The following is a 22,488-nucleotide window of genomic DNA, read 5'->3' as shown; positions in this document are numbered from 1 at the left end:
AGCACCCATGGATCAGATTGAAGACCGGTGGTCATCCCTAGCGCTGCGCGCTGGAACACTTCTTACAAAAACTGCACTAGCCGCCTGTCGAACGATCATTGTGTAAATTAACTGGAAATCGTGCTGGGGGTGGCAAAAACACATTCTTTCCACGCTCTGAGGTTTGCAGGACTAAACTAATTACCATACCAGCCACCTCCGATCCACCTGGGGCCTTTTCCACCTCCATCCACACTGGGGACGACACAGCTCCATCGCACACAGGGAATTCCCACCTCGCATGTCCGCACAGGGGACATCCGCCATCAGGATCGGTCCCGCACTGAGTGGCGCTATCCAGCTCTAATATCCTACTATCCGCACTGGGCCTATCCACACTCAAATACGCACTGGGGAAATCCCCGTGCTCAGCACTGAGGCCTACCCCCACTAACGCGCACTGGGGCCTTCCACCGGCAATCGCACTGGGGCCTGTCCACGCTCCATACACACTGGACCTTCCACACGAAGCACCTCCCGAATGCCAACTTGTACTGAAAAACAACCACGAGTAATCTACCTCCTATCCATACACACCGCACTTATTTTTGCTACTTCTCTAAATATCTGAACACTGTGATGGATTAAAACATTTTGACCAGGGGCGGCCCAGTGGTGCAGGCCGTAGAGTGCGGCCTTGAAGTGTCCAGAGACCGGCGTTCGATCCTCCGACGCATTTGTGCTATCTGGACCGGAGTTGAACACACTTCTCTCTGATAGGCCATTGCGAGCTTGACAGACTAAATGTTTTGGTTGGCATGTTAGGCTTATTGGCCCACTGCCTCAGAAACAGTTCAGACCACTGTCGATTGAGTTGATTAATAATTTCTGTACTCATAGAGTACTAGTGTTTAGAATTCTGTGAAACGTTGGGGTCTATGTCTCCTTACACATGCTTAACTCTATGTCGTATTCACAATGTTTCACTGTTCTGATCAGTGGCTAAAGCACAGAGCAAAGTACATAAAATCAGAAATTCTTACACCACCCACCATTACAGAGCTTGTTAGATGTCAAAGACACAGTTTGTAGGCCATCTCCCCTGAACTCTTTGCAAATGGCTCAGCATAGCATAAACATCTTACGTGAGGAGTTGTGGTGATTTTATGCACTCATCAAATATTAATCCAATACTAACCTACCACTCACTTACTTTTCTCCAGATGTATTATTTTTCCATTGATGGCCCGGAAGTTGTAAAGGATCTAAGGGAAATTCATAGGGCATTGAGAAATTGATGTAGAAAATTCATATGTGACATTTTCACCATGTGATCCATATTGATGCATATTTGCTGATTATCCATCTTTCTTCTCAGCCAATATCATCTACGAGGTGTGTTTTGGTTCAGAGAATAATGCTTTATTTTGCTCATAATAGCCTCATCTAATCAAGGCATTTTTCTCCAGGGCATCACATTGCTGACAACTTGTCTGATCGATCTTCATATTATACTCTTCTGTAAGCTTCCAGATTCTCAACTTCCATTTGTCTGGATTGAGGAAAAAGATTCACAAACAAAACAAAATGCTTAAATTCAAAACGTCACCCACCTTCCAGCGTTGATCAAGTGTGACTGAGAACCTTGTGTGCTTGTCCCAAATCATAGTAATACCATTGGAAAATGTCAGGCTTAAATAAAGCCCAATAGTGTGAAGTGAATAAGCATCAACTGTACAACTTGAATTAGAATTTTCATCAGACTCTTTTACTTTCCCATCTTCCAAAATTATTTCTTTTCCCTAAAAGACAAATAAACTCTTGCAAATTAATGGTTAATGATGAGATTGATCATTAATATTCAAAATCAAAAATCTGCATTTTGACAACATTTTTTATCTTTGCCTTAATAGATCAGACAATGGAGTTTAAGAGTCATGGCATCACGTTGCGGTTCTATAGGACGTTGGAGTATTATGTGTGGTTCTGCTTGCTCCACTACAGGAAAGATGAGGAAGCTTTAGAGAGGGTGCAGAGAAGGTTTACCAGAATTCTGTGGGGATTAGAGGGTATTAACTATACAGAGAGATTGGACAAATTTGATTTTTTTTTCCATCTGGAACGTTAGACGTTGAGGGAACACCCTGTTAGAAGTATATAAAAGAAGTAAATGGGGAATAGGTAAAGTAAATATTCAGAACCTTTTTTCTCAGAATTGAAATTTCAAGGACTAGATTTAAGGTCATGGATTTAAGTTGAGGGTTTACAAAGTATAAAGGAGATGTGTGAGGCATGTTTTTTTGACACCGAGTTTGATGTGTGCCTAGAACACGCTTGCCAAGAGTGATGGTGGAGGCAGATATTATAGTGGCATTTAGGTGGTTTTTAGATAGTCACATTCAATATGCAAGAATGGAGGGATATGGATCACAGGCAGGCAGAGGAGATTAGTTTAATTTGGGATCTTTGGCAGACATTGTGGGCCAAAGGGCCTATTCTTGTGCTGTACTCTTCTATGTTTAAGTTATTTTAAGAAAGTAGCAGCAGAAACCAGGAGGAAGGAATCAGCAATGATGGATGAGATGGGCGAGGAGCTAGGCCAGTAGGAGGGGAGAGGGAACTGGGGTCTGGCCTACCATGCCCTTGTGATTTCCTGTGAGGGGAACTCCCTGGGACGGACGAGGAGAAGGACTTGGCATCCAAGGAAGGAGATGATAGGAGACCCGCAACAGCCTGGGACTTGCCAGGAAAAGGCACCACTCATAAGAACTGGAGCATGGACTTTGAAAATGACACCTAAACATAGCGCCTCTTGCATTGCGGGCTTATTAGACTATTTATGTAAACTTCCTAACCATGGATCAGGGGCATGGCAATATTCTACTGGACCATTAGTACGAAAAATAATTTCACTGTGTTAGCACTTCACACAATGTGGCAATAAAAGGCACCATTGGACCATAGAATATAGCTAGTAATAATTGTAAATTAGTAGATACCTCAAAAATAATCTTAATATTTCTTGAACATGTCACTCCATTTTCACAGCAAGGAACATTTTCTATGAGCACTTGAAATGTACCACGTTCTCCTTTGCAATGGTCCTGAATAAAAGATTGTTTTAAATAAATTAATGGAGTGCAGTTTATATTCCTGTAAACAGTTTAGTAATCAACACCAATCTGCATATCAATATAACGAAAAAAATGTACAAAACAATTTTACTCGTAAACAATTAATGTGATTAATGATATAGTCAGGTTGAAGAGGAACTTTAAATGAACTATGTTGTCATTTAGATATTGGTAGAGTATTGTTATATATTTAAATCTTTGTTTAATGTTAAGCAGATTAGATACAAATATATGAATCATTTTCTCTTAAAATAGGTAATTGCAATTTACCTGAACAAATATATATTCACAATTACCCTCGTATGTGAATCGAAAATCATCAAATGTTATGTAATGACCTTCACCATAAACTTGACAGGTCTTTGTGCATGGCTTATCAGTGCAGCTCCATGAACCACCTTGGCATTCGCTGCAATATAAGGAACAGTGAAATTTCTCTCTTTATATCAAGCACCTTTTAATATTTCAGATTTATCAGTTTTACATTTGCTGGGCCTCACCACTGGCTGCAATCAAGTTGGATTTCTGTTCCTATGGCATAACTACTCCCTTCGTATAAACAAGGACAATTTTCAGTCAAAACGCAATTTCCACTGTCATCCTCAGCTTTACCTTCAGGACAAAAACATCCAGGTACACATTCGTTTGGCTGTTGTGCAAAAGAAAAATTAAAATTATTTCTGCAAAATGTTTGTGTCACGATGTCAAAAGATATAAAAGAGCTCTATGAATATATGAAATTATAAAAATTACACAATTGCAACATTGTTTCCCAACGCTTAGAAATAAATCTGAAGAAGTAACCCGATCCAAAACATTGTCTATCCATTTAGTTCTGCAGATGCTGCCCGACCTACTGAATTCTTCTATCACTTGATTTATTGCTCAGAAGTGGAAGGCTCATTGCAGAGAATGAGAAAAAAGCAGAGCTATTAAACAAGTGCATTGGCTCTGTATCACAGAAGGCGAATACTGGTAATTTTCCTGAACTGTCAAGACATCAATAGTTAAAGAACAATTACAGTAATAATGGATACATCAGTTGCATTTTCAAGAATTCTATAAATCATGGAGTCGGTTCTGCTAATTGGATGGCAACTGTAATCCTGCCATTTAAAAAGGGGAGAGAAAACAAAAGAAACTGCAGACGTTACCTGATCATCAATAGAAGGGAAATGTCTAGAGCCTATTACAGAGGATGAGTTAACAGGAAACAACAACAAAAAATGTTCAAATTACATTGTCAACATAAATTTCTATGAAGGATATAGTGTTTTACAAACCTACTGTTTTTTAAAAATATAATTGGTAAGGTGGACAAGGAATAAGCAGTGATGTAAAGTGATTGCATTTTCAAAGGTTTTATAAAAGTCTGACAAAAAAGGATAGCATGCAAAATTGCCACTTTCATTTCACTGCACATCTCGTATGTGTATGTGACAAATAAACTTGACTTGACTTGACTGAATTGTAGTTTTTGGAAGTGACGGACAGGAAATAAGGAAATTGAATAAATAAACACTTTTTGGGGTGACGGGTGATAAAGTGATAAAATCCAACAGGATTATTTGAATTTTTGCTATTCATATATAATTTGGATGAGGGAATAAAATAAAATATTTTGAAGTTTGCGAATGACATTAAGCTGGGTTAAATTGTGAATTGTGAGGAGGATGACTGAGACTGAGTGAGCAGGATTTAGATACATGACACGTACAATATTGTGTGGGCTATCAACTTCACTGGGAAAACTAAAAAGCACAGTATATAATTTAAATAATGTGAGATACTCCAGATGTTTGTTTCTATCTTCCGTATAAACCAGCATCTGCAGTTCCTTCTTACAGAAAGCAAATAGTATGCTGGTTTTCATAGCAAGAACACATAAGTAGAGGAATGATTTGTTGCAATGATGCAGTGTCTTGATGAACTCACATTTGGAATATCGTGCTGTAATCTACTCTTGACTGAAAGGGAGTGAGACAAAGATTGACTACACTGATTCACTCACATTTCTGTGGGTCAGGAATCACAGGAAGTACATTGGATTTCCTTCTATACCTTTGACCAAATGTTGTGACAATTTATTGTCCAATACTGAAATAAGGTTCTTGTTCTGCCTCTGTCTTTGATCATTACTCCAAGCCGCCACATTAATATTACAGTAATGTAACCAATAATTTACAATATCTTGATTGGAAAGGTATGTTTAATTATATTTTGTACAATGATATTGTGTTATGTTGTGTTATAATTAGATTATATTATGTTATAATTATATTTTTGTTTAAATTGAGATAGACAATTTTGTGCTATGGTTCAGTTCTTTCCAGGTATGCAATGTACAATTTGAATCGCTTGTTATATTGGACATCACTTACACAGTTTAATTGCCAGGTTACTGCATTTCTTTCCACAGTGAATCTGATTTTCAGTAGGGGAACAACGAATAAGTTCCTTTTCGCCTGTGCATACTAATGAATTAAACAAAATCTGAAAATTATTTCATGGATATTTCGATGCAGGCCTCTGATTATGACAGCATGTAAAGATACTAAATTTACCTGTGGGTGTAGTCGTGGCTTTAGTAACTGGATTGCAATCAATTGATCCCCCTTGGCAATAGCTGAAGGGACAAAAAAGAAGTTAACTATCTAGTTTCACTTGGTTCATGATTACACTTGAATAGACTTTAACAGGTATGTTTACCAATCATCAACTTTCTCTCCGGGTTGAATATAAATCCCCTTGTGGTAACACGAGCAGTCTTCAGCATTAACACAGGCTCCATTTTCATTCATATATTTGCCCTCTGGGCAGCCACAGCCATAAACTGGAGTATCCTTCACGCCACAGGTGAAATCAGTGTTGGGTAATAATTTACAGTTCCGGTTACAGGTTGTCATTTCATTGTCAAAAATTTGGTTGTTCTTACAGGTTGTATCTGCAAAAAATAAAATAAGAGCAGAGCTGAGAACCAATGAAAGCCACACATCGAGCACTCATAATTATCTTCAGAAAGACGTTTCATGTCAGAAAATCCACCTTGAACAAGACAGGTATAACAGGCCACCAATGCCAAATTCCAGCTGATTTTCTTCACTCTACATAATATCTAAAAAGTGGCTGAGTGTGAACGGTGACAATTGATGCAGAAGATCAGTGTCGTATTGATACCGTTCCTGGCTGTTCAAAAAATGTCTTTGACAGTAGATCTTTCTGATAATGAGGAAGTATGTTAGGGGGACAAAAAGCTGGATTAACTCAGCGGTCAGACAGTTTCTCTAGAGAAAAGGAATTGGTGACGTTTCGGGTCGAGACCTTTCTTCATGTCCTATCGACAAAAAACAGACCAAATCCATTTTGTCCGATTACTGTTCAGTCAGTTTACTTTCAATTGCCAGCAAATTTATGGAAGCTGTTCCTGATAGAGTTGTTTGTCGCTTTGTCATGATCAGCCTATTGATCAATATTCATCTATGGTTCCATCAGACACACCCCACACCTGACCTTCTCCACACATGTATAAATAATAGTAAGAACATTTTATGAGGAGTTACGTCGAGGGATTAGGTGAAGACCCCGCCAGCACGCATGTACGTCAATCTTCAAAGCAGCGGTGTGAAATCACAGACAACAGTAGATGCAATAAACATAGTAAGATAAGAGAACTAGAACTAGAATACCAGTTGACCTTTATGATAAAGGGTGGGCGTGGAGGGCACGTAATCAGTCGACGTAACTCCTCATAAAATAAAGATCAAACTTCAAACTTGTATGTTCTCGTTTAATCTTACTATTTTACTTCAGAGTCATATGAGTGACTACGTGAAGATTTTAAAGATCTGTGATTTCATGCCGTGGAACGAGTCCATGCCTCACACACTGCCGTAGTTGACCAAAGGAGGAAGTATGTTATCGTATTCAGACATGAATCAGAAATTCAAAACAATAGTGAATTTATTTTAACAAAGAATAATAATGATCCCTTCTATTCGGGATAAATCATAATTCAGAACTTAAAATTGATTCTGCAAATACCGCAGGTTTGGTAATCGGCTTATTATAAAATTGCTGGAAGGTCCTCTCCCTAGACCATCCTGCTGTAGCCAGGATGTGGTCCATTGGCACTTTCATTTCCCTTGCTGCCGATGTCGCTGCAGCCCTGGTGGAATGAGATTTGAAAGTGTCAGTATCCACCCCTGCAGCTCCCAAAACCTGTCTGAGCCACCTAGATATGGTTTGCGCCAATACCCTATTATGAGGCTGTTTATGGCTAATCAATAACCCCATTTCGTTGCCTTTAAGATTTTTAGTGGTCATCTATATATTGTAACAGATGTGTCATGGGTTCAGATGCCTGCAACTATGTACCCCCAGATAGAACTGTTTACTGCAGGAACATTCAGTGAGACCCAGTTCTCTGGTGCCATATATTTGGCTGTTGTTTCATTCAACACTTGTTCCTGCAGCTTGTTGAATGAAAGGTATTCAATGCTTGCTGCCAGCTTTGGCTGTAACGGCTGTCCCGTTTGCGCTGGCATCGCAAACGTTGAGACCACCCCGAGCAGCTTTTGTGGATCCTGTACCCCTAGCACACGTGCGGTGTCTTCAGCCAATCCCCTGTCTTTGGGGCCAGCCCAGCCATGGCCCGTAATGCTCCCCTCTGTCGAGGGAGATGCATTATGCAGCCCTTGGTAAGGTGCTGCCATGGGTGTCCCAGGACCCCCATGGTGACAACACTCCATATCGCAGAGCATGTCACGTTGGAGCATCTGCTCCATCAACCGCTCCATGTGGGATATGCGGTCACCTCCGCTGCTCGCCAGCAGCAAGTCTTCCTGGCCCGACTCGTCCGAGTCAGCCGGCCTGGCCGACTTTTGTTTGGCCTTTCCCCCAGTCCCGCGGCGCTGGTTCGGACTGTGCAGGTGCCATGTCAGTCTAGATGCGACCCATTTGGACTTCTTTCCCTTGTCCATTGCTCTCCTTATGTACCGCAGAAACAGAGCACAAAACACAACCTCAGATTAACAAACTTACCTGTAGGTCCCGTTTTTAAATCTTACCGCTGCGGGGGAACGCTTCACCCCGCCAGTCACTGCGCAATGCGTTAGACGCTATGACGCGCATGTGTGCTGGCGGTGTTTTCATGTAGTCACTCACGTGACTCCGAAGTAAAATTTAAATTTCAGCTATGATGTGATTGAGTGCACTTGAGTCAATTGTTGGGGTCATGCATTGCATGTCAGACCTAGGAACAAAGTTGAAGAAATTCCTTCGGGCAATGTCCAAAACCCAAGCTTCTGCAGCTACTTCATCAGGAATAATTTTTCCATCATGTCAGAAGTGAGAATGTTCAATGAAAATTCAAAACCACAGATGCTAGAAATCTGAAATAAGATGCTGGAAACTCAGCAGATCAGTCAGCATCTGTGGAAAGTTAAAGACACTTTATTGAGACATTCGGTTAAGGGTAAATTGGTAGAGGTTAAAGCACATCTCCTTAAAGAGAAAGATGTTCTCTTTAAGGAGATGCACATTAGAACCCGAGAAGATAGGTGCAGGTGTAGGCCATTCGGCCATTCGAACCAGCACCGGCATTCAATATGAGCATGGCTGATCATGCAAAATCAGTACCCCGTTCTTGCTTTCTCCTCATATCCCTTGATTCCGTTAGCTCTAAGAGCTATATCTAACTCTCTCTTGAAAACATCCAGTGAATTGGCCTCCACTCCCCTCTGTGACAAAGAATTCCACAGATTCACAAATCTCTGGGTGAAAAAGCTTTTCCTCATCCCAGTCCTAAATGGCCTACTCTTTATTCTTAAACTGTGACCCCTGGTTCTGGGCTCCCCTAACATCAAGAACATTTTTCCTGCTTCTAGCCTGTCCAATCCCTTAAGAATGTTATATGTTTCTATAAGATCACCTCTCCCTTCTAAATTCCAGTGAATATAAACCCAGTCAATTCATTGTCCTCCCTGTGTAGTGGGGAACTATCCTCATTATTGGATCTATCCAATTCTGGAACTATCCAATATATCCAATTTTAAATACCCGATTTCATCATTATTGAACATTCTCTCACAATAGGTCAGAAAGCATCTTTAAAGAGAGATACATGGTTAACCTATACAGAGTTAATCTACACCAAACTTCTGTATTAAACTCAAATCTTTACGCAGATGCAGTCTGATATTCAATGTTACTGTAATAATTTCTCTCACTTTCAGGATTGTGGATGTCACAAAATTATTTTGATGTTATGAGCAGAAAAATGATTGGTTGTGATTTGTAGTGAGTGGTTCACCTCCTGGCTCATTAAAGTCTTGCACCAACTATAAGGAATCAGTCAGGTACCATGGCTTAGTTAGCGAACTTCACAAACTCATGGTCTCCACTATTTGAAATCAACATTTGGAAACACCAGTGCCCCCACAAGTTGCTCACATCTTAAACTGGAATTACATTAGTGTACTTTCATTGTCATTGCATCAAATTCCTGCAAGCCTAAGCATAACAAGGCAGGCGATGGTTTGGTTCAGGACCCTTCATCAGTCAAAAGAAGGGTTCCAACTCAAAATGCCATCAGTTCATTTCTTTCCATAGAGTTGCCTGACCACAGAGTTTACCCAGCAATTTATTTTTTGCTCAAGGTTCGATCATCAGCAGTCTCTTGTGTCTCCAAAGCAAGGCAGATTATTGAAATGAACATAAGAACTAGCAGCACGGTATACCATTTAATATCATGGCAGAACTGAATGTGAACACAAGTCCACTTCCCATCTATCTGCAGTAACACATGAAAAGTGCTGAGCTGCAGAGAAAAAAATGATAATGTAGTGTACTCTCGATCCATGGCTACTCCAGGATATTATCTTAGGTGATACCATAGCAGCAGAAAAAAGGTACATAATTTCAAGGATGTGAAGAGCAAATTTAGAATAACGTCAGTATACATGTTTTTCAAAGAGGAGTAATTACTGTTGAAATCGAATGTCAGGAAAGACTTCATAAGTCACAATGCTGTATTTGTTTAAGAATCAGCTTCTAATTGCAATGGAAAGTTAGTACAGGTGCACAACCTTTCATCCGAAGATCCAAATAACGAAAACCTCCGAATAGCGACATTTTTTCAGTCCTTGAAAAAAGGTCCTTGAAAACGTTCACCGAGGGCGGCCCGCAGAGGTGACAGAGGAACCTCCGGTCGGTCCTCGAAGAAAGGGGAACTAAATCCCCATCCATAAAAGAGAAGGTGAGGGTATATTGCGCGGGAGGGTTAATAATTGACAATATGCTGCTGTCTGCCCGCTGAGTTAAAAAAGTTCCCACGGTAGACTCACGATACACAGTGTATCGTGAGTCTTGCGTGGGAACTTTTTTAACTCAGCGGGCAGGGAGCTGCAGATTGTCGCTCCCTTCAGTTTCACCCCACCTACACCCTCTGCTTCCCGGCCATGTGTGTGACCCCTTCCCTCCCCTCTCCAGCTCCCCGTGCATTGCACCGGCGTAGGGGTTTGCACTGTCTTCACGTCGGCAATGCCAGTCACCGGAGACGTCAAGACCAACGGAACACCGACCCGCAGGCCCACTGCAAGCACGGAGATCCCAGAGACCCACAGCCAGCAGCAGCCCAGCCCCCGTTCCAACTCCAGAGGAATACTGCAAACTAGCGGGAGACATCAGGACCACCAGAAGCCGCTCCCCGGTGGGCGCTACGGCGACAAGTGGCAGTTCGCTCACAGCCCGAGCTGTGCCAGTCACCGGAGACGTCAGGACCAACAGGACACCGACCCCCAGGCCCACTGCAAGCACGGAGATCCCAGAGATCCACAGCCAGCAGCAGCCCAGCCCCGTTCCAACTCCAGAGGCAAACTGCAAACTAGCGGGAGGCATCGGGACCACCAGGAGCCACTCCCCGATGGGCCGCTACGGCGACAAGTGGCAGTTCGCCCACAGCCCGAGCTGTGCCCCCTCATCGGGACACCGACCCCCAGGCCCACTGCAAGCACGGAGATCCCAGATCAGCAACTCCAGCCCAGCCCCGCTCCAACTCCAGAGGGGCAGAAACTGATGGTGCGCAAGGTGCGTCTTGTTCTTGAGGTCGCGCAGCTCGGGCTGTGGGCGAACTGCCACTTGTCGCCGTAGCGGCCCATCGGGGAGCGGATTCCTCTGGAGTTGGTGGTGGGGGGGGGGGGAGGGGGGTATTGTGCTGTTTTATCGCCCCCTGCTATCCCAGGGACAGGGAGACAGGACGTTCACCGCGGGCGGCCCGCAGAGGTGACAGCGGAACCTCCGGTCGGTCCTCGACGAAAGGGGAACTAAATCCCCATTCATAAAAGAGAAGGTGAGGGTATATTGCGCGGGAGAGTAGGAAGACAAGACAAAGACAAGACCCAAGACAAAGTTGAGTGAGCGTTCACCGAGGGTGGCCCGCAGAGGTGACAGCGGAACCTCGGGTCGGTCCTGGAAGAAAGGGGAACTAAAAAGAGAAGTGGAGGGTATATTGCGCGGGAGGGTATATCGCCTACCTGGAAGAAACCAGACATTTTTTCCAGGATGTCGTCTGCACACCAAAGCTCACGTTTGGCGTCTCTGCTGCACACGGATATAAGAGTGTGAAAATGTCGCCTTAGGCCGCCTAAGGGCACGTAGCCCCGCTAGGGTGACATGAGTGCGGGAGGTGATTCAATGCTGCGGTCACATTTACAAATTCAGGAATTCATTCAACACACTGCATTTCATACAGACATTTATTCTGCAAGAAAAAAACTACACTGAAGACTCAAACTCGCCACCGAGGAACTGCCGGGATCAAGGCGCAAACTCGCGACCTTGCGGATATGAGCCGAGCACTCTACCACTGAGTCAGCCATTAAAATCTACGCTAAAAAATGTCCATTCCGAAGACCGACAAATTCCAAATTACGAAAAGTGTCTGGTCCCAAGGCTGTCGGATAAAAGGTTGTGCACCTGTATAGTTAATATATTGAAAGGGAAAAAAATCAAAATAGAAACAATGTTCACATGGTACTGGGCTCAGATCTCTACGTATCAATAAACTGTAAGTGTTATCCAATGTCATAAACTGCTTTTCGTTAGCAGGAAAGGAGATGAATTTCTATGAAATTTAAAGACCTCAACTTACTGCAAATTGTTCCACTCCAACCCTTCAGTATGACACCTCTTGCAGCACATGCATGAACATAAGCCCCCAGTGCAGCACAGATGCAATGATCAAGATTCTCGCAGTTGCATATGGAAATCTTGCACATCTTTAAAAAAAATGCAAATATAATAATCACTTGTTCATTTAACATTATTAAATTCATGTCAACTGGAATCTAGAGATGACAATACGAAAATACAAGCCATTATACCACTTAAAAACAAAATGGGATCTTATTTAACTAGCAGTAAACATGATTTTTGAGACCTCTTACATCCAAGATTGTGATAAGAGCCGGCCGCCATCAAATCCAATTTACAAGATGCCTCAAAAAAAGGCAGATGACCTTTTTCAGAATGACATTACAGATTTCATCAAGGCAGTAATCATCTTCCGTTGCTTCATCGATGACCTTCCAGCTTAACATCAGAAGTTGCAGGTTATTGCCATTTACCAGCATGGGCTGATAAGTGGTAATTAACATTCATGTGCAGAAATGCCATGCAATGAGAATCTTCGGCAAGAGAGTGGTTAACCATCCTTGCAAGGTAATTTAAGAGATTATGCATGGGACAATAGGACAGGTTATAGTCAGTTTAACTTTTGCCTCTTTTACTGTTTCTTTGCCGCAGATGTTGAATACGGCTGTGTGACTTTTCATTTTACTTACGGAAGGAAAAGTTTCTATTTGTACATATTTACATAATGCTTGTCCGTACCTGATAATATTGAATGTAATCCACTGTGGAATGACATCGAGCAAAAACACCATTTTTTTTCAGTAGAGCACAACGTTCCTTTGCATAGAATTCTACAAAAGAAGTTGGATAAGGTATGGTTGAATGTAGTCTGTGAATATCTTGAATTCAGATATTAGAATCAAACGTAATTTAATACAGATATAGTGAAATAAATTATGCTGGGTCAATGGAGCTGCATGACGTTGCTAGAACGTTGGTTCAGTATGAAACGCAGGTTTTTGGATTTGTGCTCTGCTGTGGACTGTCAACCCCCAGCTTGAAATGAAGTGATTGATCAATGCGGTATCCAATTGAGAAGGGAGCATCCTAAAGTATGTTGGAGTTCAGTGGGGAGGTTATTCATTTTCAGGTTTGGTGGGTCTGACCCTAGGCCTCTTCATGGACTTTGGAGATCTGTTGAGAGAGGAACAGTGAAGATAGACACAAAATGCTGGAGTAACTCGGGGGGGCAGGCAGCATCTCTGGATAGAAGGAATGGGTGACATTTTGGGTTGAGACCCTTCTTCAGCGTTGAAATTGGAAGCTTGGAGTTGTTCCATCATTGAAAACTGTGTAGGCCTGAGAACATAGAGCAGTACAACACAGGAACAGACCCATCAAGCATGACATCAAGACCAATTCTTATCTGCAGGCGCATAATTCATATCCCTCCTTTCCCTACATATCCATGTGTTGATCGAAAAGTATCTTAAATGCCACTATCTTATTAACTTAGGTTTTAAATAGCATCATTGAATTATGTTTGGCCTTCTCTGTTTTCTCATGTGACTCAAACAATCCACTTTTTTTGTGCCAAAATTAACATGGCCATCTAAGTGACCCATGTCAAAAGTATGCCGTTTCAGACTAAATACTTATTGCAGCAAAAAATTGGGGTGAAAACAGTACATTACCTTTTTCTGAACTGACACAAGTTGGACTTTCCTTTTCAGGAGGGCTGCATTTAACGTCAGCAACCCATGAATGAGCAAAATTGACATGTGATGGTTCCACCACATTCTGTACAGAGGTGAAGTCATCAATAGCCTTGCCATTAAAATTGCCACACAAGCCTAGAATGCAAAAAATAGAAAAACTTTGGGAAAATGAATGTATTTAATTCTATTGAGCAGTTGTTTGAATTGAAAAAGATCATAAAATAAGAGCCTGTTTCTTTGAACAGCTTTACAGTATTGCTCAAACACTGAACAATATACCTTCAAACATGTAATCTTTTTCATTGTTAATGCATATCTTGAATTCATTTTTTTCAGTCACTAGTTAACTAGTGCTCCATAATTTTTTTTTATTTCATTGTGATTGTGAATTAATACGTATCAAAATCAAAAATCTTCCTCTTTATAATTGTGATACCTTTTCTCTTTTTGTCCGGTTCAACTTCCCTGCAAATGTTGACAGTCTCTCATAATGTCACCCAACAGAGCTTCAGATTTAGTGTAACCTCTCTTGTTGGCTCTAAAATGAACTGTTGCCACGGTTATCCCTTTTATTGGTTTACTAGTTTTCCCTGCACCATCACCTCCAGATGTCTACAAGGATAATTCCTCCCACTCATTCTGAAGTAAATTTATTTCCTACAGGTTTTTGCAAGCATAGAGTTGGCTTCCAAAGACACATTCACATTTATCTTTCTTCCATTTCAGTTCTAGTTGCCATAAACCTCACTGGCATCCAGATGCTACAATTCTGCACTTCCGTCTGAGTGCAGCCATTCTTATCTAATACTGCACAGGTTTACTCACATTCAACCATCACCTCTTCCAACAACCTCAATATGAACAAGGATAACAAAGATAAGGGTGTCCTTCACAAACTGCGACGTCAACAAACTCTGCAGTAACTCATATAAAATGTCATTCCACTTGGTTATTACTGATCATCAGATTCTTTGTCCATGAACAATTTGATTGGCTTTATTTTGATGCTTGAAGCTGGGCCACAGAACCAAGATAATTTGCCAGGACACAGTGGCTAGATGTCTACGTTACGTATGCCTAAGAATCTAATGCAACAACACCTTTTCATCAGGAGATTACACAGTTGCCCATTTCAGGATAAGATTATCTCAATCAAAAAATTGGATTGGCGTCTAAAGCTTATACAGCATTAGATGTATATGAAATTACAATGCATCGTCTAATGCTGCAGTTTTCAGCCCTATTTTACTAAAACGAGGTAACCCAGATCAGCATAACAAATATCATTTCATAATCACAAAAATAAAGGAGCATCACATGCCAAAATGTTCAAATGAAGATAATTCAATGATCAACATTCCAACCTTAGTGTTTGACAACTTTTTCACATTGTATGAACAACCAGCCTGAGGAGGTAGTTGAGGCTGGGATTATCCCATCGTTTAAGAAACAGTTGGACAAGTACACGGATAGGATTATGCGCCAAGCGCAGGCAAGTGGGACTAGGGTAACCGGAACATTGTTGGCTGGTGTGGGCGAGTTGGGCCGAAGGGCCTGTTTCCACAATCTATGACTACAACTTTACCACAATATCTGATGTACTCAAAATATGCAGACATTTTCTTTACTCCATCATCATTCACAACTTTTTGGCTTTGTTGATCTTTCCGCAGCTCACAGTAATATGGAGCCAATATGGGAATTCAACACAGTTTTGGAGTGCAAGGAAGATGGCCACACACATTAAAGGTTTCAGTGCCTTCAATGCCTCAGCAATGTTTTGAACAGTTGGTGTATTGCTGCATCGTCAATGTGATCTCTCAGTTTTGGCAAATTTCCTCACACACTACTGGACAAACCCTTGACAATAGCCATGAATTTCTACAGCTCCCTCTGGGAAATGGGTACTTTGTTTTTACTTCAGTTCAAAAAAATCGCAATGTCAATTTGAATTGCAATGACTGTTATGATTAGTTGGGGTTATATGAAGTAGTGCTTCTATTCAACTCGAGGAGATTGAATCTTGTCCACTTCTAAGTAGTAATTTAACCTTACCTCCTAAACTTTGTTTATTACCATCCAACAACGAAACGTAAAGCTGCATAATGGGAGAAATCTGTATCTGCATTTTCAACCCGTGTGTTGTTTCAAGTTGAATAAAATGTGAAGATGGTTTAAATATTATAATTCCATCTATGAAATAAAAAAATATTAATTTAATATAATTATAACTTCATCCTTAAGGGAACTTAATTTCCTTTAATTTTGTTCATACCCCTTTGCAATGGAAGTACAACAATTTCTCCATTCAAGGTAACGTCACCATTATTATTGAATTCATATTTGGTCTATAAAAAAAAAAGATTTGTTTCAAATATCATTCAAAATCATAACAAAAGTATTACAGCAACTGATAAACTCCTACCTCGCCTGAGGAAAATATAATACGGCGTAAGCAAATATGTTTAGTTGCTTTGTGACATTCACGCATCTCAATGATCACTTTCCAGAGATCCTCCTCAAGAGTCTACAAAAAAAGGACATTAAAGTTTAGAACTATTAGCTTAACTTCAATGGTTAATATCAGTGACCATCTAAACTGCGAGTTGCAGCAAAATGTCTCACTTACTGAAACTGCAATGTATGTGCAATCTCCTCTCAAATTATAGTATTTCCCATCAAATGTTGTAATATGTGTTCCTTCTTCCACTTTGCAACTTCTGGAACAATTATGATGAGAACATTCCCATAGTCCTCCTTTGCAAACACTGAGAAAAAGAAGACCAATATTGTTAGTAAAGTATTTGATGAGAGTGGATGAATGATCCACAATAGGATGAATTAGAAGCTGTTACCATGTTTCACATGAAGTGTTCCTTTTGCCTCCTGCATCATAAATGGTTCCACTGTATTCACAAGGACACTCTGATTTTCTGATGCATTTGTTCTCATGTCTTATGTTATCAAGAAGAGTGCCTGAAGTTGAACAGAACACCTGCTTCAGTGTATTGTTTCATGAACAGGATTATGTTTAAGATTTTCACAATTGAAGAATTTACCAGAACATTCTTGTCTGGTATTTTGAACTCATTAAACAAAGGGAATTACCATTCATGGAAAATAAGTTGTTTCTGAGTTAGATGGCAATGAAGGAAAGCAAAAATATAACATTTGAAGATGGAATTGTGCTTTGCATTCATCATGACTGCTCCATTATTCAATAACGTTAAGGCCGACAACTTACTTTGATGCCTAAGAAGCTCAGAGGCTGGCAGCATTACTGGAGAACATGGATAGTTGATAATTCGGATTGGGACCCTTCTTCAGAATGTTGGGGGTGGAGGTGGAGAAAGAAAGCTGAAGGAGAGGTGGGCAGGATAAAGCCTGGCAAGGAATAGGTGGATACGGGTGAGGGGGTGGGAACATAGATGATAGGCAAGTGGTTGGACAATGGCCAGAGATGAAAAAACAGAGGTGTGGGACAAAAGGATTAAAGAGTTGTGAATTGTGAAGCTAGAGGACGGTATGCAGGTGGAAAGGAAGGTGGTAGGGCAAAAAATATGTGTCCAAGTGGGGGCACAGGAGGGAAATGGGGCAGGAAAAGAAATGGGGGGTGGGAAGAAGGGAAGGGCATGAGTTCATAGCCTTGTTGTATGCTACTGTATCTAAGTGGAATATGTTGCTCCTCCAATTTGTGTGTACCCTCACTCTGGCAATGGAGGAAGCACAGGGCAGAGAGGTCAGTATGAGAATGGAAGAGGACTTAAAAGGGTTAGCAACTGGATGATCCAATAGGCATTGTCTATCCTGATCTCACCAATGGACAGGAGGCTGCATCGAGAACATCGGCTGTAGTAGATGAGGTTGGAGGAGGTGCACCAGGATCTCTGTTTCACCTGGAAGACTGTCTGGATGAAAGTAAGGGAAGAGGTACAAGGACAGGTGTTACATCTCCTGTCCCTGTGGAAAGTATCTGAAGAGTTGTGGAGGGAGCAGTTTGTGGAAAATGTGGAAAGCCGTGGGGATGGGAAGATCTGACTCGTGGTGGGATCGCGTTGGAGGTGACAGAAATGACAGAGGATGATGTGTTGGATACGGAGGCTGGTGGGGTGAAAGGTGAAGACCATGGGAACTCTATCGTTATTCCATCTGTGGGAGAGAGGGAGAGCAAAACTATGGGACGCAGAGGATGATACATCTATGACTACAGAAGGGAAATTTTTAACGTCTGGTTTTCGAGAAAATACGTTTCAAAGACAAAATCTCTCTGTCACACACACACACATGATATGATGATAATATATAATAGATGCCCCTATGCAACTAAATAAGCACTTTATTTTGCCATAAACATTTGTGCAAACAATGAAGATATTCATCTAGATTGATCCTCACAGTCTGATGTGATCTATATCAGATTATTGAGAAAGACAAGAGGGGAGATCATAGAAGCCTTGATGAAGATCTTTGTGTCTTTAGTCACAGACAGGATCCCGGCTGATTACAGAGTATCTAATGTTAGTCCTTTGTTTAAGAAGAGAAGTAGAGAGAATCCACGGAATTATAGGCCGGTGAGCCTCATGTCAGTGATGATGAAGCTATTAGGGAGGATTATTCGAGATAAGATATATTCCCATTTGGAAGAGACTGGTTTAATTAGGGATAGTCAGTATGGTTTTGTGTGTGGCAGGTCATGTCTTAGTAACTTGATTGAGTTTTTTGAGGAGGTGATGAAAGCGATCAATGACGATTGATGTCTACGTGTATTTCTGTATGGCATTTGACAAAGTCCCCTGTTGTAGGCAGGTCCAGAATATTAAGATGCTCGTGATTCACAGCAATATGGTTTATATGGAGGAAGGCTGTCAAAAAAATGACAGATTGAGTTTAATACCTGCAAGTGTGAGATGTTGCACTTTGGGGGGGGGGGTTAAGTGAAAGGGGAAAATATATAACTAATGTTGACCCTTAACATCATTGATATATAGAGTAGGTATGTTACAAAACTTACCTTCAGCGGCACTGCAGTTCTGCCACTGGCCATATGCGCGACTTTGGCGCCTTTGACGGGGGGGGTTAAAATGCGATTTTCTCCTGCCCATCCGAGATATATTTTCTCGGGCTGCTAGCTGATGCTGAAGAATTGTTCCGTCTGCCATTCTGTGATTTTTTTTTAAACCGCGGACAATTTCAGCTGGAGTAAAATAAAAATCCGCTTCTAATGCCGTCAACGCCGACAACGGGATGGATCTCCCGTACGGGACTGCTAAAGGTAAGCTGTTTATTTTACATATAAACGTGCTTCTTAGGATTACCTTAATCCAAATTTTACGTTGCGGAAAGGTGATTTAGACCCCATACGAACTGGCAGTGTTTTTACTGCTGATATGGGGTTTAAATTCACCGCAAACCTCAACGTTCCAATCGATCACATTCCACAAAATCTCACTCGCAAGATGATTTAAATGGCCATTAATTTACGGGAAATAAACACTAAATTCCTTCCATTTTGCCTATAAATTCATAACAATGAGATTTTAAAATCATGTTATGTTGTGAATTCTTGTGTGAATGTTATTTGGACACTTAGGCTATTTGAAAATGTTAATCTTTTCTTAAGAAATGGATAGGTGTTTAGATCTAGTAATTGAATTTTGAAATTAGCTACAAGTAGGTAACTAACTAATTAGATGCTTTAATCTCAGGTCCTCCAAGTATGATTGTTTCTTATTTGTTTCAGAATGCTTCAATCTACAACTGAACATTTATTTCAGTTCTTTTAATTTTTAAGAAAGTTATGGGCCTTTGTCCTCGATCACAGCTTTTGTGTTAAGTCAATCGAAAAGCAATAGGGAACAAGATGCTAATTTCCGAGTATGAAAATGGTCATAACGTTTTTAATACTGAAGATATGAAAGTGAATTAGGCGTCAAATTAAACTTCTTTTTATGCTTTATCTGACGGGATAAATTGCAGACTTGATTTTTTAAATCTCAAAATTTTGTAACATTGCTATATAGAGTCATCTCGCAGCTCCAAATTTCAAGAAAAAAATTGAAAACATACTAAGCTATTGCCAGTTAATTAAGAATGTAAATATAGTGAAATAAAGAAAAGATTAGGAAAAAAAAAATTACAGAAACCTACATTTCTAATTAAAGTTGCCAGACATAAAATGTATCCAGTCACTCAGCCAACCAATTCCAGGGGTAAATTTGAACATGGAATTGAATGAAAGGTCAGATGCAATAGCACATTATAAACATCTGCATTGCAGCCTATAGTTATTGACTCTGGAATGCAATGTAGCAGTCCTCGAGAGACGTGCTGGTTACCCATCAGCATATTCTCCAAGTTCAACATAATGAATCTATCTTAGTTAAAAGTATTGTTACCTTTTGGACATTCACAAGTATTTTCAAGAGCATCTTTCTGTTGAGGATCTGGATCAGTACAAGTTGGAATAAATGATTGACCAAAATCACTGTAGATCTGATTCCTAGGGCATTCAGGTTTCTCTAAAATAAGAAAATTAATGCATTTCACATTATCAGTTATTATTAAGTTCAAAGGCACAACTGTGTTTTGTGTTATTTCTGAATGAAAATATTTGGTAGCTCTAAACTTAAACTGTTTATTTATTTTCTCTATGTGGAGAAAATCGTACCGCATCCTGAGATCTTTCTCCAATCGTCCTGAATTTGGCAATGTCGTGCAAATTCTTTTATACTCGGGCAGTGACCTTGATTTTTATTGGGGAAAGCACTGGTGTCCATTACACACAATTTAAAGAAGGTGTCAGCACACGTAGAACCCAAAAGTGGTGAGAAGGTCTCTGTGCAAGCCTAATAAGTAAAACATAAACAGCAAAATCACAGTTATTAAACATGTGGATGAACATGAAATCTACTCTAAAAATTAAAAGTTTCAAATTAGGCCCTTACACTTGCTGTAATTTTAAGCAATTATATTTAACAAGTTATTATGTTTTCTAAAGAAAGGCATTACACTTCTAAAGGCATTACACTTCCTTCGCTCCATAGATGCTGCCTCATCCGTTGAGTTTCCCCAGCATTTTTGTCTACCTTTGATTTTTCCAGCATCTGCAGTTCTTTCTTTAACACTTCTAAAGGAGAGCATTTTTATCCATTGTTAGATCTATGTAGCTGAACTTCTAAAGCATGGAAGAAATGGATCAAATCTTTACCATTTTTTAATTTAATGTCTGATAACTGGTTACAAATGTGAAACAGAATAGATGGGAAGTTTGAGATTAAATGTTTAGCTTGCCAGCTGCACCTTGCAGAATTTATCATAGTTTATCATATTTTTGTTGAAATTAAATTTTTTTTTTTTAAAAATAGGATTTTAAATCGTATAACAACAATGACTGATCAATCTGCAGAAAATACTCATGAAAAGACATCAAACTGAAATGTTAACTCTGATTTTCTCTTCGCAAGTACTGACAGACCTGTTGAATATTTCTAGTATTTTGATGAATCTGAAATGGTATCATTTCATGCTGGCTGTAATAAATTAATCAAAAAGTCTGTTCCATTTATTTATGTCATAAAAATGTAGAGGCTTAGCACTAAGTTCTGTGGAAACCTCCTGTAAGTAAAATTATTTTTGTCTGTTTCACCCTGTTTTCTATCACTGAACCAGTTTCACTTGGATGAAAGATCATTACAGGCTTGATAAGTCTACTATATAATACTTTGCACAAAGATCTACCCTCCTCAACACACATTGCCCAAACAATTTAATAGCTAGACATGACATTCCCTTAAGGGCCTGTCCCACTTGGCTGTCATTTGCGCGTAATTTATGCGACATCATTTACGTGTCTTGACACACGACGAGCGCATCGTGACACGCGCGTGATTTGCACATAGTGCGCATTACGCGTGCATGGTGCCTTAGGCAATGACGTGCGGTCGCACGTGGCATCCCAGGATTTTGGGATGTACAAAATCTTTGTGCACCATCTGCGTGACGCGCAAATGACGGCCAAGTGGAACAGGCCTTTTAACAAATCCACACTAATAGCTTTTGATCAATCTTTGCCTCACAAAGATTTGATCAATCTTTGCCATCCTTCACAGCTTATACAACAATTTTCTACCATTAATTTCAGGCTTACAGGCCGACAGATACAAGAGGCTGCAGATGCTGGAAGCTTGAGTAAAATAAATGTTGGAGCTCAGCAGATCATTCAGCATCTGTAGAAGGAAATGGACAGGTGATACTTTGGGTCGGGGTCCTTCTTCTGATACATATGGACAAATAATTTTGAATCAGACGAATAGTCCCAACCCAAAATGTCTCCATTTCTCTCCATAAATGCTGCCTGACCTGATGAGTTGCTCCAGAACTTTCTTACTAGCCTGCAGTGTGTTCGCTTTCCACCATTTAAAATAACAATATCTTATTGGTAAGTTTCCAGCCCTGTCCATAACCAAACAACATTAGAAAATGAAAATATGTGTCTTAGACTTTATTAAGCGCATGGAATACATTTTGTT

General features: G+C 40.4%; 1 protein-coding gene across 1 annotated transcript in view; it reads right to left on the bottom strand.

Moving 5' to 3' along the window:
• Positions 1-952: 952 nt before the first annotated feature.
• Positions 953-22,488, bottom strand: part of LOC129708039 (mucin-2-like) — a 40,781-nt gene continuing 19,245 nt past the window's right edge. Inside the window, exons 8-25 of the mRNA XM_055653580.1 lie at positions 20,628-20,805; positions 20,356-20,478; positions 16,816-16,936; positions 16,590-16,728; positions 16,386-16,487; positions 16,236-16,308; positions 16,016-16,153; positions 13,937-14,095; positions 13,002-13,093; positions 12,262-12,388; positions 5,823-6,057; positions 5,678-5,739; positions 5,495-5,587; positions 3,614-3,725; positions 3,384-3,522; positions 1,593-1,781; positions 1,193-1,244; positions 953-981 (exon numbers count right to left, since the gene is read on the bottom strand). Of these exons, the coding sequence (XP_055509555.1) occupies positions 953-981; positions 1,193-1,244; positions 1,593-1,781; positions 3,384-3,522; positions 3,614-3,725; positions 5,495-5,587; positions 5,678-5,739; positions 5,823-6,057; positions 12,262-12,388; positions 13,002-13,093; positions 13,937-14,095; positions 16,016-16,153; positions 16,236-16,308; positions 16,386-16,487; positions 16,590-16,728; positions 16,816-16,936; positions 20,356-20,478; positions 20,628-20,805 (2,163 nt within the window). The remainder of the gene's footprint in view (positions 982-1,192; positions 1,245-1,592; positions 1,782-3,383; positions 3,523-3,613; positions 3,726-5,494; positions 5,588-5,677; positions 5,740-5,822; positions 6,058-12,261; positions 12,389-13,001; positions 13,094-13,936; positions 14,096-16,015; positions 16,154-16,235; positions 16,309-16,385; positions 16,488-16,589; positions 16,729-16,815; positions 16,937-20,355; positions 20,479-20,627; positions 20,806-22,488) is intronic.

Source organism: Leucoraja erinacea, chromosome 22 (assembly GCF_028641065.1).
Source record: "Leucoraja erinacea ecotype New England chromosome 22, Leri_hhj_1, whole genome shotgun sequence".
Lineage (NCBI taxonomy): Eukaryota > Metazoa > Chordata > Chondrichthyes > Rajiformes > Rajidae > Leucoraja > Leucoraja erinaceus.
Note: the sequence above shows the minus strand (reverse complement) of the source record. Positions and strands in the feature narration are given on the sequence as shown.